The following is a 19,614-nucleotide window of genomic DNA, read 5'->3' as shown; positions in this document are numbered from 1 at the left end:
AAACTTTACTCTCCACAGTCTGCAGTAATTTACAACAGTTATTTTCGAGCTCAACAAAGAAATAAATCACCACAATAATTCAAAGTGAAAACAACCATTAGCTGCACACTACACAGAATAGAGTATCTGTGATAATGTGATTAAATAATACGTATTGTAAAAGGGGCGAGGTTCTGTTGTGTTCCCTTCATTTTACGGATTATAACTCCACACTAATAATACTTGTATAATTTTACTTAAGTAATGTTTTAAATTAAAAAACACTCCGCCATTGGAAATGTGAATGACTCCTGGAGATGCCTGAAAGACTGAATGGAGGGTATAAGAGCACTGTGATGACGTCGCCTCTACGTCACGAACACACCAGGAAGCGTTAGACAGTACGTGGCCTTTTTATCTTGGTCTACAGGGACGGGAGCTCCGCTTCATCACAAAATGGTAAAGTTGCTCTATTTTATTTTGTTTATAAAGGTCTGACTGCGGTATACAATCGTATATGTACACATCATTAATTAAATTATCTTTTTTCCTGTGTTAAATTGTGCTTTGTGTAGTTTATGGATGTGCAGACTAGGTTAGCAGAGGTACGTTAGCCGCACTGATGTGGCCGCTGCTACACTGAATCAGAAATGACCAAGATATTCTGCAACAATAGCAAAAAGATAAAGACTGTGTAATTTATTAAACTGAATTAAAGTAGAAGTTCAAGGTCGTGGAGGTGCTGCAATGTGTTTAACCTGCGTGTGTCTGCAGGAACTCGAGGCCATGACCAGATACACCAGCCCGGTGAACCCGGCTGTGTTCCCCCACCTGACTGTGGTCCTGCTGGCCATCGGCATGTTCTTCACCGCCTGGTTCTTTGTGTATCTTTTTAGTGTTTGTTCTATTTCTGATTAACATGGAAAAAGGGATCACAAAGCAGTAGACTCTTGTAAAATTACAACAGCAGTAGTTGGGTTAGTTACTAGTTACAATTACAGGTAATCCTAAAGTCCTACAAATAAAGATACTGGTGCTTTATCTATATATTATGGTTACTGCTACTACTAATAGTAATAATAATAATAATAAATATTATAATATAGTTTTTATTTCTTTTTTTGTCAATTAATCTAATGTTTTATTAGTGCATTACTGCTTATTTCATCAGTAATTTGACAGGTTTGCCACTGCTACAATGGGAACAGGCTCTCATGAAGCACCATAAGCAAAACGTGATTTTAAATATTTGTTAGCTAAAACCTACCAAGCACCCACTGGTTTCTGCTAGTTTGGATTTAGTCTGACATTTAAAGAAAAGTTTAGTCCAGTCTATTAAACCAATAGACCTGCAACCTGCAATCCCTAAAGTTAATTGGTGGAAACTCTGTGACATTCTTAAAGTTGATGGGACACAAAACATGAGTAGTTAACCACTGATACAGGTTTTAAATTAAGGTGAATAATAAAATTATTAAACAATTTTTACTTGAATATATTCATATGCTATGAATTTTTGTTTACATTGGTTATGTGTGTAGAACAAGCCTATACTCAGTTGATGAACAAAATCTGTTCAACTTTTCAATAGTAATTCATGTTAATGTCCAACGAACATGGGCAGTTGGATATTAAGCTACATTTATATATGAAGCAGGAGGCATTGCACTTTAGCTATTGGTTGTACTTTTTTGCACAAGCTTTCCTCAACTTTTTATCAGCTATGAGGTGACTTCAACAAAATACACGAGGGACGTCTACAAAGAGCTGCTGATCTCCCTCGTAGCTTCACTTTTCATGGGCTTCGGTGTGCTTTTCCTACTGCTCTGGGTTGGCATCTATGTATGAAGGTACATTTAAAATTGTATTAAAATCTGTTTTTATATAACTATTAAATTTCTGTAGTTAACTGTGTTTCTACTCCTTTTCACCTTCCCTGCAGTTTCGGGTGACTTAATTGAAAGAATGACACATTCCAGTGGAACGTAGGACATCACACACACCACAGACTGGATTTTGGATTTAATTGGACTGCACTGATAATATTCTGGGATCATACGGACTCTGGTTTTCTTTTCACAAGTAAAGCGGATTTGTACAAATTTTGGTGTCTTTGTTTGTTTGTTTAGTCTGATGTTACAATGTCTACAATGATCCAAAGCTCCCATTTACTAGTTACATAAAATGTTGATTAGTAATTTTATAGACACCAGGCTTGACCTGCAACTTAAACTGTTATTTTGATTCACTGAAGACTATTTATGGTGTGTTTCACTAGTGGAACTTAAAACCTCAATCCCTGATTAATCTTTGTGTTAAAAATAGAGCCGCCTGTTTCACCTTGTCTCCAGGATAATACTGACTACCCTAGTGATGAAGGATTACACTGGGATTAGAGAAGGATTATTTAATAAAAAAACAACAGGAACGCAATTCAAAGATCCCCACTCAAACAGAACAGGGTTCACATGAAAATTGGCTTAATAAAGCAATCATGTAAACAGCTCATACTTTTCTTACATAAGGCAAAATGAACCAGCTGGTTTCCCCGTTTGCATGGGTATAACAATCTTCCAAAAACAACTATTGATACACAAAATTCTACAACATTGATATTACCTTGGATAACATGTCATTGAAAGCAGTACCTGCGTCTAAACTTTCTAATTGTTGCATTTGGGCTGCAATTCAAATTGATTTACAAAGGCCACATAGATTAACAGCCTCAATCCCGTTTAATACAATACTACACATGCCATGGTTGGCTTATGTGCCACTGTAAACCATTTAACCAGCTGCCTGCTTGGCTACAAAGAGCCAGTAAACGCAAGCAGCGGTTGAGGCTTTCACTTTATCCACTTTACCTGTTAACGAGTTCTGCAAGTGTTCAGCATCAGTCCGCTGCTTTGTTCTATGTGTGTAGTGTAGTTATGCTTGACACGTGCCCAGACTTTAAAAAAATAGTAGTTCACAATAGCAGATGATGTTCCCCAGTGTATGTCAGAGGTTTTTCCATGGAAAACCTCTTAAGTCCTCTTTAAAAAAAAAAGTCCCTTCTTCACTGACGTGCTCTGGCAAAGGCATCACGCAGCCACAAAGAGTCTTCGTACAGCCTCGGGTCTCCCATGTACTCTGCTGTGCGTTTGTATAAGTAGTAATACAGCACTGCCGCTGTCAAAAGGAAGATGTAAAATAAGTCACAACAGACAGTACAGTAAACTATGTTTGTTGTGATAGAAAATGTACTTCTGACTTAATTCACCAGTTACCTGTTCTCTGGAAAACAAAAAGAGCTTGAAGACCATCTGTCCAAACAAAACGATTTGAATCAAGCCATCTAAGGTTCTAGTGAAAAGAAAATGCTCATTAGGTATCAACACCATGCAGTTACACTAATTATTAGTGTAACAACCAACATATGTGCTCTTTTATTATTGATTATTGATAAACATGTTGTATAGGGGTGGCAAATTTAGAAATATTTCACATGAAAACGGTAAAATCTTTAGTCATACAGTTTTTAGTTTTAGCACATAACTGACATGCAGGTGTTTATGATTGTGACGGAGCTTACCAACACCCAGCAGTGGAAGCAGATGCTGAGGGTCAGGTAAAGAGCGGAGGTTATCAGCAGAGCCCTGAATCTCTCCAGCAGCAGGGACACCAGGCCGACCTGAAACACGTAGGTGTTGAACATCATCAGCAGAATGATGATCACGTTGAACAAGATGGCAATGTCTTGGATGCTGCAAAAAGAAAAGAGAATTATTGTTTGATTTGTGCTTTTAATTTCTAATTGAATATAAAAGGTAAGAAAGTCAAATGGAAAACAAAATACATGTGACCATGTTGGCAAGGAAGCCACTGTGTGAGAGTGGTTATCACCTTTGTTAAGGTAAATATACTGTAGACCCAGTAATAGAACTGACTACTGTTAAGAAGCTATTGAAGATTTACTGGCCAAGTCATTTAATGATTAAAAAAAGGGTGCTGATACCAAAGCTTGTGGTTTAATGAAAATAATGCAGTTTATTCTCTCTAATAAAATATAGTTTGCCAATGCTCATTTTTTACTTTTGCCAAAAGTACCTATTATTGAATAAAGACTAGCCACTGAAAATTATCCCTTTAAGAGGATAAAATGTGACAGTGAATACCAACAGGATCCAACCTATTAAAAGGACAGCAAAGTGGGTGGACATAATAATGTAGTGGTATTATTTACTTGATAATTAATTGAATAAACTGTTATTTTAAAGTTAAAAACAGTAATCTAGAGTCAGACTGATCAATAAATCAACTCAGTGTGTTGTAACTTACACGAAAAGCACAAGCTGGATGACAGGCGCTCCCCTCAGAAGTTCACTGAAGGAGTTGACGAAGAGGTCATAGGCCAACAGTGTGAGCTGGATCAGCAGCACCAGTGAGTAGTTGCCAGTCTGCAACATCTTCAAGCTTCACAGTGTTTTCTCCTCCTTTCTTCTGGTTGTCTTTCTTAACCAAACAAAAATGCAGGTACTTGATAGTGGCACAAGTTTACTGCAAAGGTCTTGAAGCAATCAGACACTACTGAGCCACATAGCAAGTGGTGGCTTTTTAAATAAACGCTCAATTGCCTAATGTATTATTTCCTCCAGATAGTTCCTCTGTTATGAAACATGCTGTTGTGCTGTCCCCAGGGAAAAGTGATTAGTGCAAGCAGTCCAGGATGTCAGATGAATTGCTTCTGATCTTTTCAAATCCTGCATGTTGACATCTTTGGTGAGGGAAGGCTCCTCATCTAATGCGTTGCCTGTGGAGAAGAAAAGAAGATCTGTGAAACAAACAGATACCTTGATTATATAGTCTCATAGAAAGATACATCATTGTAAGCATCTAGCTTTCACAGCAGTAGCTGTGCCTGTTATCTCTTCTTTCTCCGGTGTGAGGATGAGGGGCTGATGTAACCAGTCGTCTCCAACTAAAGGTACCTGTGTAAGGTCAACATGCTCAGGCTGTTACACAGACAGGCATGGAAAGGTCAAAGCTGGGATTACAGATTAATTTTACCTTCGCCGACACCGTCCCTCCTTTTGTTGTTGTTCTCCCTTTCTTTCTTTTAATGCATTTAATCCTCCTAATTCGCTGACAAACCCGAGTTACTATTGATTTATTTCCACCTCCTCGTTGTTGACACTGCACAGATTTTAACTTCTGGGAACAACTCCCTCCAAAAACGTCGCCGTTGTATAAGCAGACTTCGCAAACACACTTTAACCAACACGTCCACACCAAAGAAACGCGTGGAGAAGTAAAATAAGTCTCCTTGAGATCGAAAGAAGCTAAATATTTCTTACTTTCCTGCTTTTGTCGACGGACACTGTTTCCCGCTGCAGCATCCAGCGCTGCTTTTCAGTATTTCCGTAAATTCCATGGTAACGTTACTTCTTACCGTAATAACCAACATATAGGTTCTCAAAATGTGCAAAAACGCTGTTGCTCGATGTACAGACATTATGGTAGCCCAGATGTTTGGAGGTGTTTTGTATGATTTTCTGAGTATTTCTATAGGAAGCTGCTGCGTGAAAATAAAAACGAATTGTATTAATAACTTCTAAACTCCCCAGATCCATTGTTTAACCCATAAAATGTGGGCCTACATAATTTCATCAATCCCACATTTGTTAGAAGTGTTTGACTGCAGCGTCAACAATGCTTTATCCTCCTGTGAAGTGTTAAACCCTAAACGATTTAGTTTATATTTCTAATTTGTTTTAAAGTTGTCAATTAGCACAAAGAAAACGGGAAACCTTAGGAAAGCAATAATATTCCATTAAAGGAAATTATCCTTTCTTAAGTTTACGTTGGCTTAAAAGTAGTCATTTCAGCTGTAGAGCTGTCTTTGGTTTCAATGTGTATAGAAAAATAGTTTATGTCATTAGAATATATGTAATATTCCACATGGAGGGCAACGGAAAGGCAGAAACTAATTTTGCTTCTCATGCAGTAACTTCGCCCGTAGGGCACAAACAAAGTGCGCCTCACGGGCTACACTGAACATTACGGTAATGCTGGGTGCCACCTGGTGGCCAGTGCCACCCCGCGGCTGAAGGCAATATCTGTCTGACGATCAGTCTTATTGGACATCTGCGTCCCGCACACGCTGGGTGAGTCATCAGAGTTTCTAATTCTAACAAAATGACTGTAAAGCAGCAATGACAGTCATTTAGAAATATGAAGTCAGCTGTTATGTTCACTTTCTCTCCGCTGCGCTTTGTTATCAACTAAATGCTGCGTTGGGCCGTTTCTTCTTTAATATAACGCTATGTAGCCACATTACGCTGCTTGTAGTTCATTGTAGGTGACCGAGGTGCGTTTGAGTGAAACTTCTGGCACAGTTGCAAACCCTAATGTGTATTTCACTACGTTTCTTGTATGTTTAACTTGCTGTTTTTGTACAAATACAACAACAATCGTGCTGTCGTGGAGTCTGTAGCTGCCGCGACATCACACATGTTGTGTTGAGGTAATGCACACAGTCCAGCTGGATGTGAGTCTATCACAGAAAGTGCGACCTTTTCGAGTGGGACAGTTTTGTAGCACACATGTTGTAAACTCTGCAATAACCTGAAGTCACTTTCTCTGAATATGAGAACCACCGCACCTAACACTTGCTAAATAGCTTGTTAGGTGTGTTTAAGTTTATTTGACCTTTGGCGTGGTTGTTGGCCAAGTGGGACTGATAAACAAAACGCTTAACATATAATGTTTACATGAGTGTCTTATCTGCTTTCCCAGCATTTATTTTAGGTTAGAGGGACAATATGGAGGCTTAATAAATGAACTACAAGATTTACTATCCAATATCAGCACATATTTTAAGATTTAATAGATTGCATGGATGGAGGGATGGGAGGTAGAGCCTATATTTCATTCAACACTGAGACAGTTTTCTATTTAGAAATCACCTTAGTTTGAAATATCTTTGTTGTTAAGATGTTCATAGCATTTCTAATTCTAGTTAAATTGAATCATATGTGATTTTTTTAATGGTTTGTTCCTCCAGTTTAATAGACCTAACCTGATAATGTGTGATTCTTATATTTATCATAAATCACAGTTTTATGAGTGTTCATAGAGATACTGAGTCACATTTGCATCATAGTTCTTGAAAGTCCTATGTTTGCAGTCGTGGTAGTTCTGACAATGCAAACAACTGCAAATGCTTTATTTGCATCTCCTAAGCCATAGCTATCCACCCTCCCCTTCAAGTACACAGTAAATCTTCTCACATGACACCATCCTGCTTTTTGCTCTCTGCACATCCTGGTGCACAGTCATGAACATTAATGACAGCATGACTGCATTTATCAAAGTTTTCCCCGTCTGAATAAACAGTAAGGACAGCTGGCTGTGCAATATAAAGCCAGGAGTTTATATCCTACCATACCTAGGAATGTTGACATTTTGGGTATAGATATGTAAACGGTTCTTCTTTAATGTCCTATCAGGCATTACAACATGACATTGAGCCTAGAAATGTCCAACACCTGATCACAGCAGCTGTAGATAATGTGCACAGTCACAGCTCAGTTTGTTCTGCACTTCGTGTTTGACAAGGGAGGTCCTGTGGGGCCAGCGTCTCTCAGTATCTTTCAGCACAGAGAGAGAAGACCCAAAATGTAATTAGATTAATTCTAACATATAACAGTAAATATTTCAGATTATACTTGAGACAAGTGGTTTCCTGCAAGCCTTTGCTTCAAAGTTGCATTTGGCTTACAATGACAAAGAAAAGCAGGAAGTCCATGTGGGAAAATGATGTGTCATGCTCCCTGAACCACTCTTTTACAATTTGAGGAATGATGAATCCTGGTATTGTCATCTTTAAATATGCCCCTGTCATCAGGGATGAAAAAAAATAAATTGATGGAATAACCTGGTCATTCAGGATTATCAGGTCATTAACTGACCTCATTATTTGGACACATAACGTTGCTGAAACGTTAACGTTAAATCTGGACTCATCAGACCACATGACCTTCTTCTATTGGACAGTTCTTAACCCAGTTTTAGTAGTTTCAACAATCTCCTTAGATGCCAATAATTTGACCTTTTCTAAAAATCTTTTCCACAATCACATTTTCCAACATGGCTGTTCAGTTAGGGTTACATAACTTGTTGCCAGCTGAAACATAATCATCCATGCAGTAATTTTCCAATGGGAGGCTCCTACCTATTTGCTTAGTTAAATCAAGGTGGTGCCTCTTTTTGGATGAGCAGTGTATTTACAGTATTTAAATATTAGACCGACATATTATTTTGCTGTCTATTGAACAATCAACTGTGTCATCTCTACTTGCCATGATTCCCAGACAGCTAAATTGAAGCACTCAATACCAAATGACAAAACAGCAGTTCAGCATGTGTGTCCTCTGTACAGTGCAGGAATGTCCAAGTGGCTGAGTGATGGCGAAGTGCTGGTGGGTGAAGGTAGTGGTGAGGCCATACCGGTGAGCCCCAGACTTCGGGGGCTGCCAGCAGGGAGCCCCAGACCAGGCCGGGTACACAGCCCGCTGGCTTCACCCAGAGAGATGGTCCCAGGAAGCCCCAAGTTAGAGACCATGGGCACAGCCAAGGAGCTGTTTGTGCTGTGTGACAAAGAGGGGAAAGGGTTTATCACAAAGCGTGACATGCAGGTGAGCAGCTTGTGTCATAGAATAATGATGTTTAGGCTGATTTGAATGCTGTAAACTTTCTTTCTTCGTCGTGTCAGAGGCTACAAGGGGAGCTGCCTCTTTCCCCTGAACAACTAGAGACAGTGTTTGAGAGCCTAGACCGAGGGAGCAACGGGTTTCTTACTCCTGCTGAGTTCAGCACAGGACTTGGTGAGTGCGATGTATGATCTATTGGGGAAGCTTTTGTTCATTCAGACACATTTCTCTCTCTGGTCCACTAACTCCACTGTTTTCTCTATCTGTGTTGCAGGTGAACTGGTGGGACTAGAGGACACGACCGAGCGGAGTCGAGAAGAAGCAGAAAAGGATATGGACCAAGTGGACTGGTCCCAGGAGGCTGCTGCAGCCAGATTTGTCAGCATACTGATGGAGCTGGGGGCTGACAAGATATTCAATGAGTAGGTTCCTTTAAACTAGAATAAAATCTATGTTAAACTACTGTTTACAGCAGTTCCATTTGAAAATATTGAAATGTGCAATTGCAATTACATAATTATTATTACATGGTTATTATTGAGGATGTACCTTCAGTAGATGTATTTTTTATATGTATATGTACAACTGGACAGAAATGAGAGATATATCGAGAATATTAGAAGCCTAGTTCAATATAATGTAATCCAGAGCAACACCACCATTAACTATGACCTCAGCAATAAACATAGGGTTGAATCAACACTTCTCATAAACTTATAACAAAACTAAACATTATACATTTATACTAAACTTCCTAAAGTTGTCCAATCAGTGTATATTATTCTTTCTTGAAAAGTCAAAATGTTCCTGCCTAAAAAATACTGAGATATAATTAATGTCCCCTAATGCACCTCCGTTATTTGCAGATTGTCATTTAAACCTTTGCAGCTTTTTGTAAGTAAGTGATGTTGTGGGGTTAACATTAGGTATCTTCAGTCAGTTTTGTGTTGTGTGTCAGTCATCAGGAGCTCTACTGTCTGTGGTGTGAACTCCAGAGAGACAGACCAGAGCTGCTGAGCGTCCTCGAAGGTATCCTCGTCCACACAGTGTCCCATTTACAGGACTCAATCAGAGAGAGAGACAGTCTGGAACAAGCTCTGAGCAGGTACAGTTTCCTCCCACCATCATCTGCACTTTTAACACAGTACACAAAAATTCTGTCCAGTTTAAATAATTTCAGATTGTTTCAGGATTTATAAATTCATTCATTCAATTTTAATTTGCTGTGTTTTAGACGAGAGAGTGAACATGATCAGGTTGTTCGGTCCATATATGAAGAAATGGAGATCCAAATCAGAGAAGAGAGAGAGAAACGCCTGGATCAGGTACAGACATGTGCTGTTTAGTCCAGATACTGTGCCATTTAGTCAAAATGTCTTGTCATAATGGCATTTAATGAATTTATTGTAAAATCAAGGACAGTATTAGACAAAAGCAGAGAGGGCAACAACTTGAGGAGGAGCTGAAGTTACGCGAGCAAGAGCTGGAGAATGTACTGAACAAACAGAAAGAGGTAGGCGTCTGATTTGTATTAATATTTAAAAGTCGTGCCCAAGTTTAATGAGTGAGTAAACAGGACTTGTCTTTCTCCTTAGCTGGAGACCAGAATACGGCAGCTGAGCTGTGAGCAGATAAACATCAGGGAGCAGAACCAGCAGCTGCGGCGCCTCAACATCCAGTTACAGGAGCAGGTGGATAGCAGCAAAGAGCAGCTGCAGGCGACTGTAGCTCAGCTCAGCCTGCTCCAGCTCAACACTGCCCAGGAACAAGTGGCCAAGCAGAGGTGAGGGAGTAACACGATGAGTAGCTGTATGAATTTATTTATCAACCTCAAAATCAGTCCCATCTGGAAGGCTCTTGTAGGATGGGTGAAATTATTTTAATCACTAGTTACAACATGGAAGTCAAATGATTTACTTTCAGTTTAACGCACTACTGCTTTTTTTTTTCCAAGACCATGAAAAAGTTACAATAGCTAATTTAGGTCAGGTTAAATAAAACACAGACTTAACATTTGGGTCTGATCTGGAACAGAACACAGTGAGCAACAGGAGAGTCTGTAGTGGTACTTGGTGACTTTAAATTCACCCCCAATGTGAGGACCAGTCTGTGACCAGTCAAAACAGGGCACCAGTAGCTGACCTGCCAGTTGCGGTGTTCTTTACTGAGCTGCATGATGCTGAGCACATGATGCTGAGCACTGGTTTTGATAAAGGATGCTTGGGCCTCATCCCACCCTATAGATTCTTTTGCTGATAGTTTGGTCAGAAACAGCAGACCAGTTGATGCTGTAAGTCATTTTGTAGGACTCTCACTGTGCTTATCCTGTTCCTACTTGCAAAAGCAAATACCTAGTCCTGCTGCTGGGGTGTTTTAACCTTCTACGGTCCTTTTCAGCTGTCCTGGTATAATGGCCTGTCTCCTCGTATCTCTTCCATGTTCTTGAGACTGTGCTGGGAGACAGTAAAAATTTGTTGCAACAGCTCATATGAACATTAGATCTTGGAGTAACTGGATTAGTTGTGCTACCTGATTGGGTTAAGGTACTGGCTCACTTGAAAAGGATAAGGAGAGAACATTTGTCTGTGGCCACCACATGCAAAACAGTTGCCTTTTTGAGGGTTGACTTGCTTTTGCCTCTCTATTGCACCTGTTATCACTTTCATTTGCACCCAGCAGGTGAAACTGATTCACCATAACTTGAACTGAACCTTAACTGACTTGTTACACTTAATCATCACAGGGTTAGTGATGATTAAGTGTTTCCTTAATTTTTTTTGAGCAGTGTGCTTTCATTTTTGTTGCAGCAAACATCACCCAAACTGAAGTATTTTTTTTTTTCTATCATTAGTGAGCACTTATAGCAACAGGACGGTGAATCAGTGTGTGATTGATTTAAAACATTGAACAACACTGTCTATGTTTATTGTAACAAAAAGCAGTATGTTTTTAATGGGCTTTGTTGAAAATAAGAAAAATCTACAATACAACCACATATCTTTTTGTTTGCTTTCCTGTAGAAAGGTGATGAAGGTGTCCAGGAATATGCAGAAAGAGAAGGAAAGTCTTATGAGACAACTGGAGCTACTGAGGTACGTCCAAACAGCTACTGTCTGTTTCAGTGAAAGAAATTTCATAACATTAATTTGTAGATAAATCAGTGTGATTGTGAGATGGATCAAAGTAAGAATGGTTCTAAAAGATTTTCTCTGTATGTCAGGGATATGAACAAAAGGCTGCGAGATGAAAAAGATGCCCAGCAGTCTCAGAAGAGGGTTAGTCACAGACGCTCTGTCCTTCCTGCTCTGCCATTAACTTATTACCTCAGTGAAGACCTTTGTACCCCGTGGACACAGCAGATTTATCCACCCTAAGCTAAGTCGTGGAATGGCTTCATGCCTTAGTCCACCCTGGGACAATGATTATTTATTTGGGCAGCTGTTATTTAGTTATTGATTGATTTGTATGTCAGCAGAGTTCTTCTGTAGGATTTTGCTGAAAAGATATTTATTTTGTCCTGTGTCAGGAAGTAAAGTGTTAATATGTTTAATGATTCTGTACATAGATTTATTTTTGCAGTATTTACCAAGCCAATAAACCCCTTTATTTATCAGTTATGATAAATAAAGGGGTGGTAACCTAACATCTCTTCCCCCAAATCCATCCAAAGTCATTCCCATTCTTGATTCTGATTAAATTACATTTTTTAAACACTATTTATATCTGTTTTTGGATTTGAGTTTCGAGTTTCTCTTAATCACGTATTTAAGTTCTTGAAAAAAGGAATCTGACAAAGAACATAAAGTTTTCATTCAAGACACTGATATGATTATACACAATACACCCCTTTTTGTTATTCCTTGTTTTCTTTTCCCATGTAAATTATGATCAAATATATGTATTGATGATAAATTATTATGATGTTAAAGTACTTTACTCCAGAATAAATGTCATTATTGGACTGAATCTTGTTCTTTATGTACATATCTAATAGTCCGTGGCCAGTGTGAATAGTTTTACTACAGAGAAAACTTCATTCATTGATGTTCCCATCATACTTTATCTACCATGACACAATATTTAAGCTTAAAAATATATATTAAACACTGTAGAAATCTTATTACTGCTCATTTCTTCTGCCTCACTTTCCACAAAAACCTTTTTAGAATCCAAATGTCACAAAGTCTTTGCAGAAGAAAGGGTCAGTCATAGGTAACTACTTACTGCAGGACAAGCCACTGAAAAGGTTTGTATGACAAACTGCAGATAATATTATAGTTATGAATTTTGCGGACTGCCTGAGGAAGCTACTAATTGTGTCTATTCATTGATTCTGAAGACAGCTGAGCTCATCTGATGAGTTGGAGCAGGACAAAGAGGTGACAAGTTCATCCAAGAGACACCAACCATCATGTAGAGTCAGGTGTGAAAATGTTGAACAGGCTCAAACTCAGGTAGGGAAAATGATTAAATCTAAAATATCACTATTTATCTAAACACTGTCAATTTAATACAGCAAGAAAGCACAACAACCCAGATATGTACTCAGCTGTTCGTAGTCAAACATGACTCAGCACAGATTTCCATATGTTTTTTTTTTTTAATATGTTCCCCTTTAAAGACAGAGAATCAAACACCTACTACAATTAATAAAATTGCTACGTTTGGTTCCTTCACCTTAATTTTAGAGCACAATTATCAGTCCTCAGCGAATGTTCAAGGTGGTATTCCTGGGTAACTCAGGGGTGGGTAAGAGCTCCTTCATCCAGCACTACTGCGCAAGACGCTTCAGCAATAAAATGAATGCTACTGTTGGTAAGTTTTTCATTTTTATCGCTCTTTCGCATTGATTATTAGCTCCTCTGTGTGTACATAAAGTATGAAACCAGGAGCTTTTGTTGGTTTTAGGTATCGATTTCCAGATGAAGACTTTAACTCTGGGCTCCACCACAGTCACCTTGCAGCTCTGGGACACTGCAGGACAGGAGAGGTCAGATAACAGCGTGATTTTTCTTGTTGTTGGTGCTGTTATTTATTGATTTTTGTTCCCTTATTGCTTTCTCTAATGTGTGTTCAGGTTTAGGAGCATCACTGAGCAGTACTATCGAAAAGCAGATGGTATTCTCGCCATGTATGACATAACTGACTCCACCTCTTTCACTGCTGTGAGAGGATGGGTGGCCTCTGTGAAGGTGAGTAGGTACCTATGTCATGGATGGTTGGATGTAAAAACATGCAAACCAGTTTGTCTCCATTTGAATACAAACGCAGGTAATAGAGAGTGTGGCACAGCAGTAATCTCAGACCCCAGGAGTGGGAAGTTTTGATTCTTTTTAATTTTTTTTTCAGAGAGTTTATATCAAGTATTAATATAATAGTAATAGTAATAATAATGGTGATTTCTCCCCATTGGTATATTCCCTTTAAAGAGTTTGTACTGTAACCTGTTGTATGTTTATCTCAGGAGAAGATGTGTGACAGTGCAGTGTTAATGCTGCTGGGGAACAAGCTGGACCTGGCAGACGGTCGTAGCAGAAAAGTGACCACAGAGGAGGGGCAGAGGCTGGCAGAAGTGAGGCACATTTGAATATTGAAACAACTTTATACTGTGGTTTTCGCATGATGCTACTCTTTAGAATGGGAAAAACAATTTTAACATAAAGGAAACTAAATGTTTTCTGGTTTACACAGCAGCACCAGGCTTTGTTTTATGAGTGCAGTGCCAAGACTGGATGTAACGTGGAGGATCTGATGACTCACCTGTCTGAGTATGGCATCATATTTCTTTACTTAATAATTTGATATTGTATGGCAGCCATCAGAATGTTTGCGTCCGCTGTGCTGGTTATTATGACGAGTGTTGTTGAAAGAGATGTTGATTCAACTTTGTTTATTTTTGAGGCTGCGCTCAGCTGTTTTTACAGTTGTTGAGAAGTGCACATGACAATTTGAGCCTGAAGTGATATCTTTAAATAGCTCGTTTTGTCCACTCAGCAGCAAAAATATTTCTTTTAGCACAGTTCCTCTCATTCTGCCATGAACATTGGATGAGGACGTGCAGCAGGATTTGTGGTGTGAACTGTTAACTAACTTCTGTTCTCAAACACTGAGGTTTCTGCTGCACAATGATTTTTATAATGTTCTTAATTTCAGGATGTTGGTCTCTCAGCACGATCGACAATGCGAAGATACATTCCTACTAACCGAGGACACAGCTAAGGGACGCTGCTGTACATGAACAGACAACGAAAGATGTCTGAAAAGGCTTTTTACTTAAAATTCCACAACATGGATGATAGGAAAACAGTATATTTTCTCTGTTGGGAAAGTTGAACAGACTCACACTCACAGTTACAGTATCAAGTCCTAAGATAATTTATTTCATTTGACAACACAAAAAAGGACATATTGCATGAACAAGTTTACTGAAAAGTATGCACAATATTTGCTTATATTATAATTAAATATATATTTCGATGGTTATTCAGTTGGCTTTTTTTTTTTTTTTTTGGGCTTCTTTCATGAGCTACTCATTTATTTTTGTGCCAAAGTGCCTATGTGCGTGAGAAACCAGCTGGGGGCAGACATGTACTCTATATAGCTTGTGGAGGGGTGATCTGCCAAAAGAGGACAGACTCTCGGGTAGGAGAGTGGGAAGCCTGGCTCTGCCGTATCAACTGAGAACTTACACAGTTGTAGTTTAACCTTCAAAGACAGCAGCACGTTGACACTGGGGTTAGCGTTGAGTTTGGAAGACGCTACCACAATATTCTACATCCTTCAGGCCCAACTAAAATCAGGTAGGAGTATTTTGGTCTCAGTGTAGAGGGAGAGCAGTTTTTCCATGACACAATGAGTTAAAAATAACTCTGAATATAACCACTGGGAGTGTTTTTGCTAAACAATCACATTCATACATAGAGTGTTGTCTTACAGCCAAAACTAAATATTCACATTAGTTTGTTTTCTCTGTTTTAGTTTGTTATATTTGTTATATCTATGCCTCTGCCTTGATTACAAAGATACCTAAATTGTAAAATCACCATATATGATGATGCTTGGATTCACAACTTGTATAAACAGATGAAAGTTTGTTGGGCTAACAACAAACCTAGAATAAAGCTAAATTAAAGAGTTTCAAGTCAAGAGTAGATCACTGCAGTGAGAAGATCAGGTTAAGTTTCTGGGATGGGTGACATGTATATCTGTCTGCCCGATGGCATGTGACACAAGTTGTTAAGTATGTTTTTGCCACAACATATTTGATTTCATCTGTGCTCTCTTTTCTTAAATCACTGTTTCACGCCAAAGGTGGAACTAAAGCAGATTGAAAGAGAAATTTTCTACATTTACACCACAAATGACTTGACTCAACAATAGGCTTGTTGTCAGTATGAGTACAGAAGCAGAAATCTGAGATAATAATCAAAAGTATAGTATTAAAGCAGACTTGGAGCTGCGCTCAGATCTTCTCTTCATTCCCTACTTTCGGCAAAGCAATGCAAAATGTTTCAGTTGATGTTTTCTGTTTTGCTGCATGATGAACCAAAGTGTACTGAAATCTCATATTTTTAATTTCAGAATGGAAGCTCGCCGTGAAAAAACTCACACATGTGGGGTGATTTGTTTAAAATATCTCCTTTTTCTCTTTAATAGTCTTTTCTGGGTAAGTTAACCGGTGTTGAGATTTTCACAGAATATGAAAAAAAAAACCTGTGTGTTATTTTTTGATAATTATCAAAAGCACTTGTAGTATTGATTAATCTTTACACTGTTAAAAATAAATAATTCTTATATAAATTCTGTAGAAATATTTCATTTTCATTTACTGCTTAAATTTCCTTTAGGCTTTAAGCACAGACTATCAGTTCAGATCTGGGTGCATTTCCAGACTCAGATGCAAAACAGATTTAGTGATTTTTTTTTTTCTATCAGATAATGAAAACAGGTCGAGCTGCACGTCTCAGGAGACAGACAGCGGAAAAAACAGCTTGGCCTTGTTTGCTGTCACATTTTAGAAGCTAATTTATAATGTCTGAAAATGATGTGGCACATTCTTGATACAGTTGGAGCATCTGGCTTGCATTGAGCTCATTACAGTACATTCATTCAGCTGGCAGGGGGAGCTGTGCTGGCAGTGGGCTTGTGGACCCTGGTGGAAAAGAGCGACTACATCAGTTTGCTGAACTCCAACTTCTACGCAGCCTCAGCTTACATCCTAATAGCTGCTGGAGTCATTGTGATAGTGACTGGTATACTTGGATGCTGTGCCACCCTGAAGGAGATGAAGAGTCTTTTGATTGTGGTGAGGTGGATGAGGCACATAAAACTTTTTTTTAACCTAGATCATTTTTTCTCAGTCCAACAAAGCATTAACTCAGTTTAATAATAACATCAGAAACTAAAGAAAGACACTTTAAGTTCTTGTTTATGCACACACGGCCTAGTCTGGGTCTGTGTACATTGAAAGTTAATCCTTGGTGACCTTCTGTCTCGCCTGCATGGATTCAGTGCAGCTCATAACGTTAGAAAGGCACGACTGTCAGATATAACAGACAAAGTCATGCAGAGTGTGTCTTTAAGAGGTCAGATTTAGAGCGTGGCTCATGCTAGAGGAATGACAGGCATCACAGACGGCTGCTTGGACTGAAGAGTGTGTGAAAGAGACAGACAGACGCAGTGAGAGGACAAACTACAGAAGCAAAACTACAGGAGCTCTGTGACGTTATGCTAATTTCCATATTAACCACAACAATTGTAATGAATCACTTCCTTTGTCACTGTTTAATAAGTTATTCTCTAGAGAATAACCTTAACTTATTTATTTATTTATTTATTTTCAGTCTTGCATGGATACAGTAGTTTCAATGTGTCATATTTTAAAGTTACATCACGTTTAACACAAAAATGTGCTGAACAACAGCCTGAAGATGCTGGAATTTATTTATTATTAATTATGTGTATTTATTTGTTCATTTTTGCAGTATTTGATCTTATTGATCTGTATTTTCTTGCTGGAAATCGTTGCTGGTGTACTGGCTTACGTAAACCACCAAGAGGTGAAGTTTTCTTTTGTTTATGAACTAAAGTTTATTTAAAACTCAAAACAACAGATCTGATATTTGTTTTTTCCCTTCTGAATGTATTTTATGTGCATTATTGTCATTCCACAATCCCTTTATGTGATTCCAAACACAGTTCTTTGTTCTTCACCTATCTTTTATCACCCATAAAGTACCTGATTGCTGCACCCTGTGTTGTGCATGCCTCTCTGTGCATGTTGTTCATTTGTCCAGATTTTCTATCCTTCTCACACCTCTCTTTCTCCCCCCTTTTTTCTGGATCCAGTGTTTCCCTTTCTGCTACCAGGTAATCTGCTGGCATCTGTTTCCATTTTATATCAAACTGTGTCTCTAACAGATTGATATACAATGGGACTTCTCAATCTGCATTTTCAGTCAAGCAACAATACTATCTAAGTCTAATTAGTTTATTTAATTTCAAGAGTGGAGTGGGGCCAGAGGATCTGTGCTCATTTAGAGTTATATGAGTCATGTGTGGGTATAGCACAGGTAGACTGGAATGTCACAGGGGTGGAAAGAAACTTGACCAAGGGCTATTTTTATTAGCGAGAGGGGATTTTGGAGGTGACTCATTTTTTTTTGCCTGAGCAATCTCTGAAGTGCTTGTCCTGTCTCACAGCTGGATGAGGAGCTCAGACAGAACCTAAAGGTGACCATGCAGCAGAAATACAACCAACCCGGAGAGGAGAGTGTCACACATGCTGTGGACAAACTTCAACAGGAGGTGGGGAAGTGATATTTGGGTTTAGATCACAGCACAACCACAAAGTGACAGTTTGATTAATGAATGTTGAAATTAAAATAATAAGCTCCTTAGCCTGTAGTTCATTCCTTGCCACACATCTCTTCTGTTCCTCCTTATACTGGCTCCCCCTCAGTTTAAGTGTTGTGGCAGTAGCAACTTCTCAGACTGGAGAGACAGTGCGTGGATCCAGGCACCAGATAATAAGCGACTTGTTCCTGATAGCTGCTGTAAAACTCCCAGTGAGCTCTGTGGCCAAAGGAACCATCCCTCGAATATCTACAGGGTGGAGGTGGGTGAAGCTGTAAATTTGGCTTTGGGTAGATGTTACATTAGTAAGATTATAATTTTCTTTCTCACACCCCCAGGGAGGCTGCATTATGAAATTAGAAGATTTCATCCTGAGTCAGTTGTATATTCTCAGTGCAGTGGGTATTGGGATCGCATTTCTCCAGGTAAAACCAACCACTGAGCAAAAGTAGTTATTATAAACATGTGCTTTCATTTTTTGCAAAATGCTAGCAGCCAAAATGTTATTTTCTTACGTGTGTTGACTTCAACTAACAAGCTTCTGGTGTCTTTTTTCTTTCAGCTTGTGGGGATGATGTTTACTTGCTGTCTTTATCGAAATTTGAAAGAAGATTCATACTGATTGTGTGCTTTTGTAAATATCATGTGTCACGAAGTAATTTATTAAATGTTTGGTTAGATACTTTAATTACCCCAATTATTTACACTGGTATGGGTGCTGTGAAGTTTACTTCAGGTTATGATGGGTTTTAAAAAGCATACAAACACTACATATATTATTGTGCTGCTGGACAGCACTGCTTTTTTTCTGCAAAGTTTCAGTGCAAGTATCTTTTCATCTGTGTGGATGAATCAAAAATTTATTTTAAAAGAAAAATGACCCTTGTTTTTTTGTAATTGCTTAGTTTTATTGTTTCTCTAATGTTTTAATGTGCCACGCAGTGTTCAGCTAAATGCAATTGCAGTTTAAAATATTTAAAATATATACGAATTTCTTGAAACAAATAAAAATGCTTGCCACTTTTTTCATTCACAGTGATAACAGACGATTTTTCCAACGTCGTTCACGTTGAACTTTTATTCTGAA

The 19,614-nt window shown here is 38.6% G+C and overlaps 4 protein-coding genes across 10 annotated transcripts; 3 read left to right on the top strand and 1 right to left on the bottom strand.

Moving 5' to 3' along the window:
• Nucleotides 1-359: 359 nt before the first annotated feature.
• Nucleotides 360-2,081, top strand: tmem258 (transmembrane protein 258). The gene is made up of 4 exons (XM_026364599.1): nucleotides 360-438; nucleotides 754-863; nucleotides 1,701-1,829; nucleotides 1,922-2,081. The coding sequence occupies exons 1-3, from the start codon at nucleotides 436-438 to the stop codon at nucleotides 1,825-1,827; spliced, it is 240 nt and encodes a 79-aa protein (XP_026220384.1). The 5' UTR covers nucleotides 360-435; the 3' UTR covers nucleotides 1,828-1,829; nucleotides 1,922-2,081.
• A 99-nt stretch (nucleotides 2,082-2,180) lies between these two features.
• Nucleotides 2,181-5,417, bottom strand: tmem138 (transmembrane protein 138). Of its 3 annotated transcripts, none has more exons than XM_026364596.1 (5): nucleotides 5,316-5,417; nucleotides 4,300-4,771; nucleotides 3,554-3,725; nucleotides 3,249-3,324; nucleotides 2,181-3,150 (listed from the first exon to the last, which is right to left on the bottom strand). In XM_026364596.1, exons 2-5 carry the CDS (start codon nucleotides 4,425-4,427, stop codon nucleotides 3,038-3,040), a joined length of 489 nt encoding a protein of 162 aa, XP_026220381.1. In that variant the 5' UTR covers nucleotides 4,428-4,771; nucleotides 5,316-5,417; the 3' UTR covers nucleotides 2,181-3,037. The 3 variants fall into 3 exon arrangements, with proteins under 3 accessions (XP_026220381.1, XP_026220383.1, XP_026220380.1); XM_026364598.1 differs by lacking the exon at nucleotides 5,316-5,417 and adding an exon at nucleotides 5,029-5,305 and having other exon boundaries at nucleotides 4,300-4,792; XM_026364595.1 differs by lacking the exon at nucleotides 5,316-5,417 and adding an exon at nucleotides 5,029-5,305.
• A 658-nt stretch (nucleotides 5,418-6,075) lies between these two features.
• Nucleotides 6,076-15,132, top strand: cracr2b (calcium release activated channel regulator 2B). 3 transcript variants are annotated; one of them, XM_026365495.1, is made up of 18 exons: nucleotides 6,076-6,125; nucleotides 8,402-8,657; nucleotides 8,735-8,846; nucleotides 8,947-9,094; nucleotides 9,631-9,777; nucleotides 9,907-9,997; nucleotides 10,090-10,185; nucleotides 10,268-10,455; nucleotides 11,693-11,764; nucleotides 11,893-11,947; nucleotides 12,839-12,918; nucleotides 13,012-13,126; nucleotides 13,361-13,487; nucleotides 13,581-13,662; nucleotides 13,750-13,864; nucleotides 14,137-14,244; nucleotides 14,367-14,440; nucleotides 14,826-15,132. In XM_026365495.1, the coding sequence occupies exons 2-18, from the start codon at nucleotides 8,409-8,411 to the stop codon at nucleotides 14,908-14,910; spliced, it is 1,944 nt and encodes a 647-aa protein (XP_026221280.1). In that variant the 5' UTR covers nucleotides 6,076-6,125; nucleotides 8,402-8,408; the 3' UTR covers nucleotides 14,911-15,132. The 3 variants fall into 3 exon arrangements, with proteins under 3 accessions (XP_026221280.1, XP_026221277.1, XP_026221279.1); XM_026365492.1 differs by having other exon boundaries at nucleotides 14,364-14,440; XM_026365494.1 differs by having other exon boundaries at nucleotides 6,098-6,125; nucleotides 8,407-8,657; nucleotides 14,364-14,440.
• A 75-nt stretch (nucleotides 15,133-15,207) lies between these two features.
• On the top strand, nucleotides 15,208-19,497 carry cd151 (CD151 molecule). 3 transcript variants are annotated; one of them, XM_026365499.1, is made up of 9 exons: nucleotides 15,208-15,472; nucleotides 16,254-16,338; nucleotides 16,786-16,977; nucleotides 17,657-17,731; nucleotides 18,021-18,041; nucleotides 18,375-18,479; nucleotides 18,634-18,789; nucleotides 18,866-18,952; nucleotides 19,090-19,496. In XM_026365499.1, the coding sequence occupies exons 2-9, from the start codon at nucleotides 16,255-16,257 to the stop codon at nucleotides 19,147-19,149; spliced, it is 780 nt and encodes a 259-aa protein (XP_026221284.1). In that variant the 5' UTR covers nucleotides 15,208-15,472; nucleotide 16,254; the 3' UTR covers nucleotides 19,150-19,496. The 3 variants fall into 3 exon arrangements, with proteins under 3 accessions (XP_026221284.1, XP_026221282.1, XP_026221283.1); XM_026365497.1 differs by lacking the exon at nucleotides 15,208-15,472 and having other exon boundaries at nucleotides 15,482-16,338; nucleotides 19,090-19,497; XM_026365498.1 differs by lacking the exons at nucleotides 15,208-15,472; nucleotides 18,021-18,041 and having other exon boundaries at nucleotides 15,482-16,338; nucleotides 19,090-19,494.
• The last annotated feature ends 117 nt before the right edge of the window (nucleotides 19,498-19,614 follow it).

Source organism: Anabas testudineus, chromosome 6 (assembly GCF_900324465.2).
Source record: "Anabas testudineus chromosome 6, fAnaTes1.2, whole genome shotgun sequence".
In the NCBI taxonomy this organism is placed as follows: Eukaryota; Metazoa; Chordata; class Actinopteri; order Anabantiformes; family Anabantidae; genus Anabas; species Anabas testudineus.
This window is presented reverse-complemented; position numbering and strand designations above follow the sequence as displayed.

Excerpts from the sequence above, each read along its gene's own strand:
- tmem258 (XM_026364599.1), top strand. Across the intron at positions 864-1,700 it reads TTCACCGCCTGGTTCTTTGT|CTATGAGGTGACTTCAACAA; the intron begins GTATCTTTTTAG and ends ACTTTTTATCAG.
- tmem138 (XM_026364596.1), bottom strand. The coding sequence starts at position 4,427 with ATGTTGCAGACTGGCAACTACTCACTGGTGCTGCTGATCCAGCTCACA. Across the intron at positions 3,726-4,299 it reads ATCCAGCTTGTGCTTTTCGT|CATCCAAGACATTGCCATCT; the intron begins GTAAGTTACAAC and ends TTCTTTTTGCAG. Across the intron at positions 3,151-3,248 it reads TTTTGTTTTCCAGAGAACAG|CGGCAGTGCTGTATTACTAC; the intron begins GTAACTGGTGAA and ends TCCTTTTGACAG.
- cracr2b (XM_026365492.1), top strand. The coding sequence starts at position 8,409 with ATGTCCAAGTGGCTGAGTGATGGCGAAGTGCTGGTGGGTGAAGGTAGT. Across the intron at positions 9,778-9,906 it reads CTGGAACAAGCTCTGAGCAG|ACGAGAGAGTGAACATGATC; the intron begins GTACAGTTTCCT and ends GCTGTGTTTTAG. Across the intron at positions 13,127-13,360 it reads TTGAACAGGCTCAAACTCAG|AGCACAATTATCAGTCCTCA; the intron begins GTAGGGAAAATG and ends CCTTAATTTTAG.
- cd151 (XM_026365497.1), top strand. The coding sequence starts at position 16,210 with ATGATGAACCAAAGTGTACTGAAATCTCATATTTTTAATTTCAGAATG. Across the intron at positions 16,978-17,656 it reads TGAAGAGTCTTTTGATTGTG|TATTTGATCTTATTGATCTG; the intron begins GTGAGGTGGATG and ends TCATTTTTGCAG. Across the intron at positions 18,953-19,089 it reads TTGGGATCGCATTTCTCCAG|CTTGTGGGGATGATGTTTAC; the intron begins GTAAAACCAACC and ends TTTTTCTTTCAG.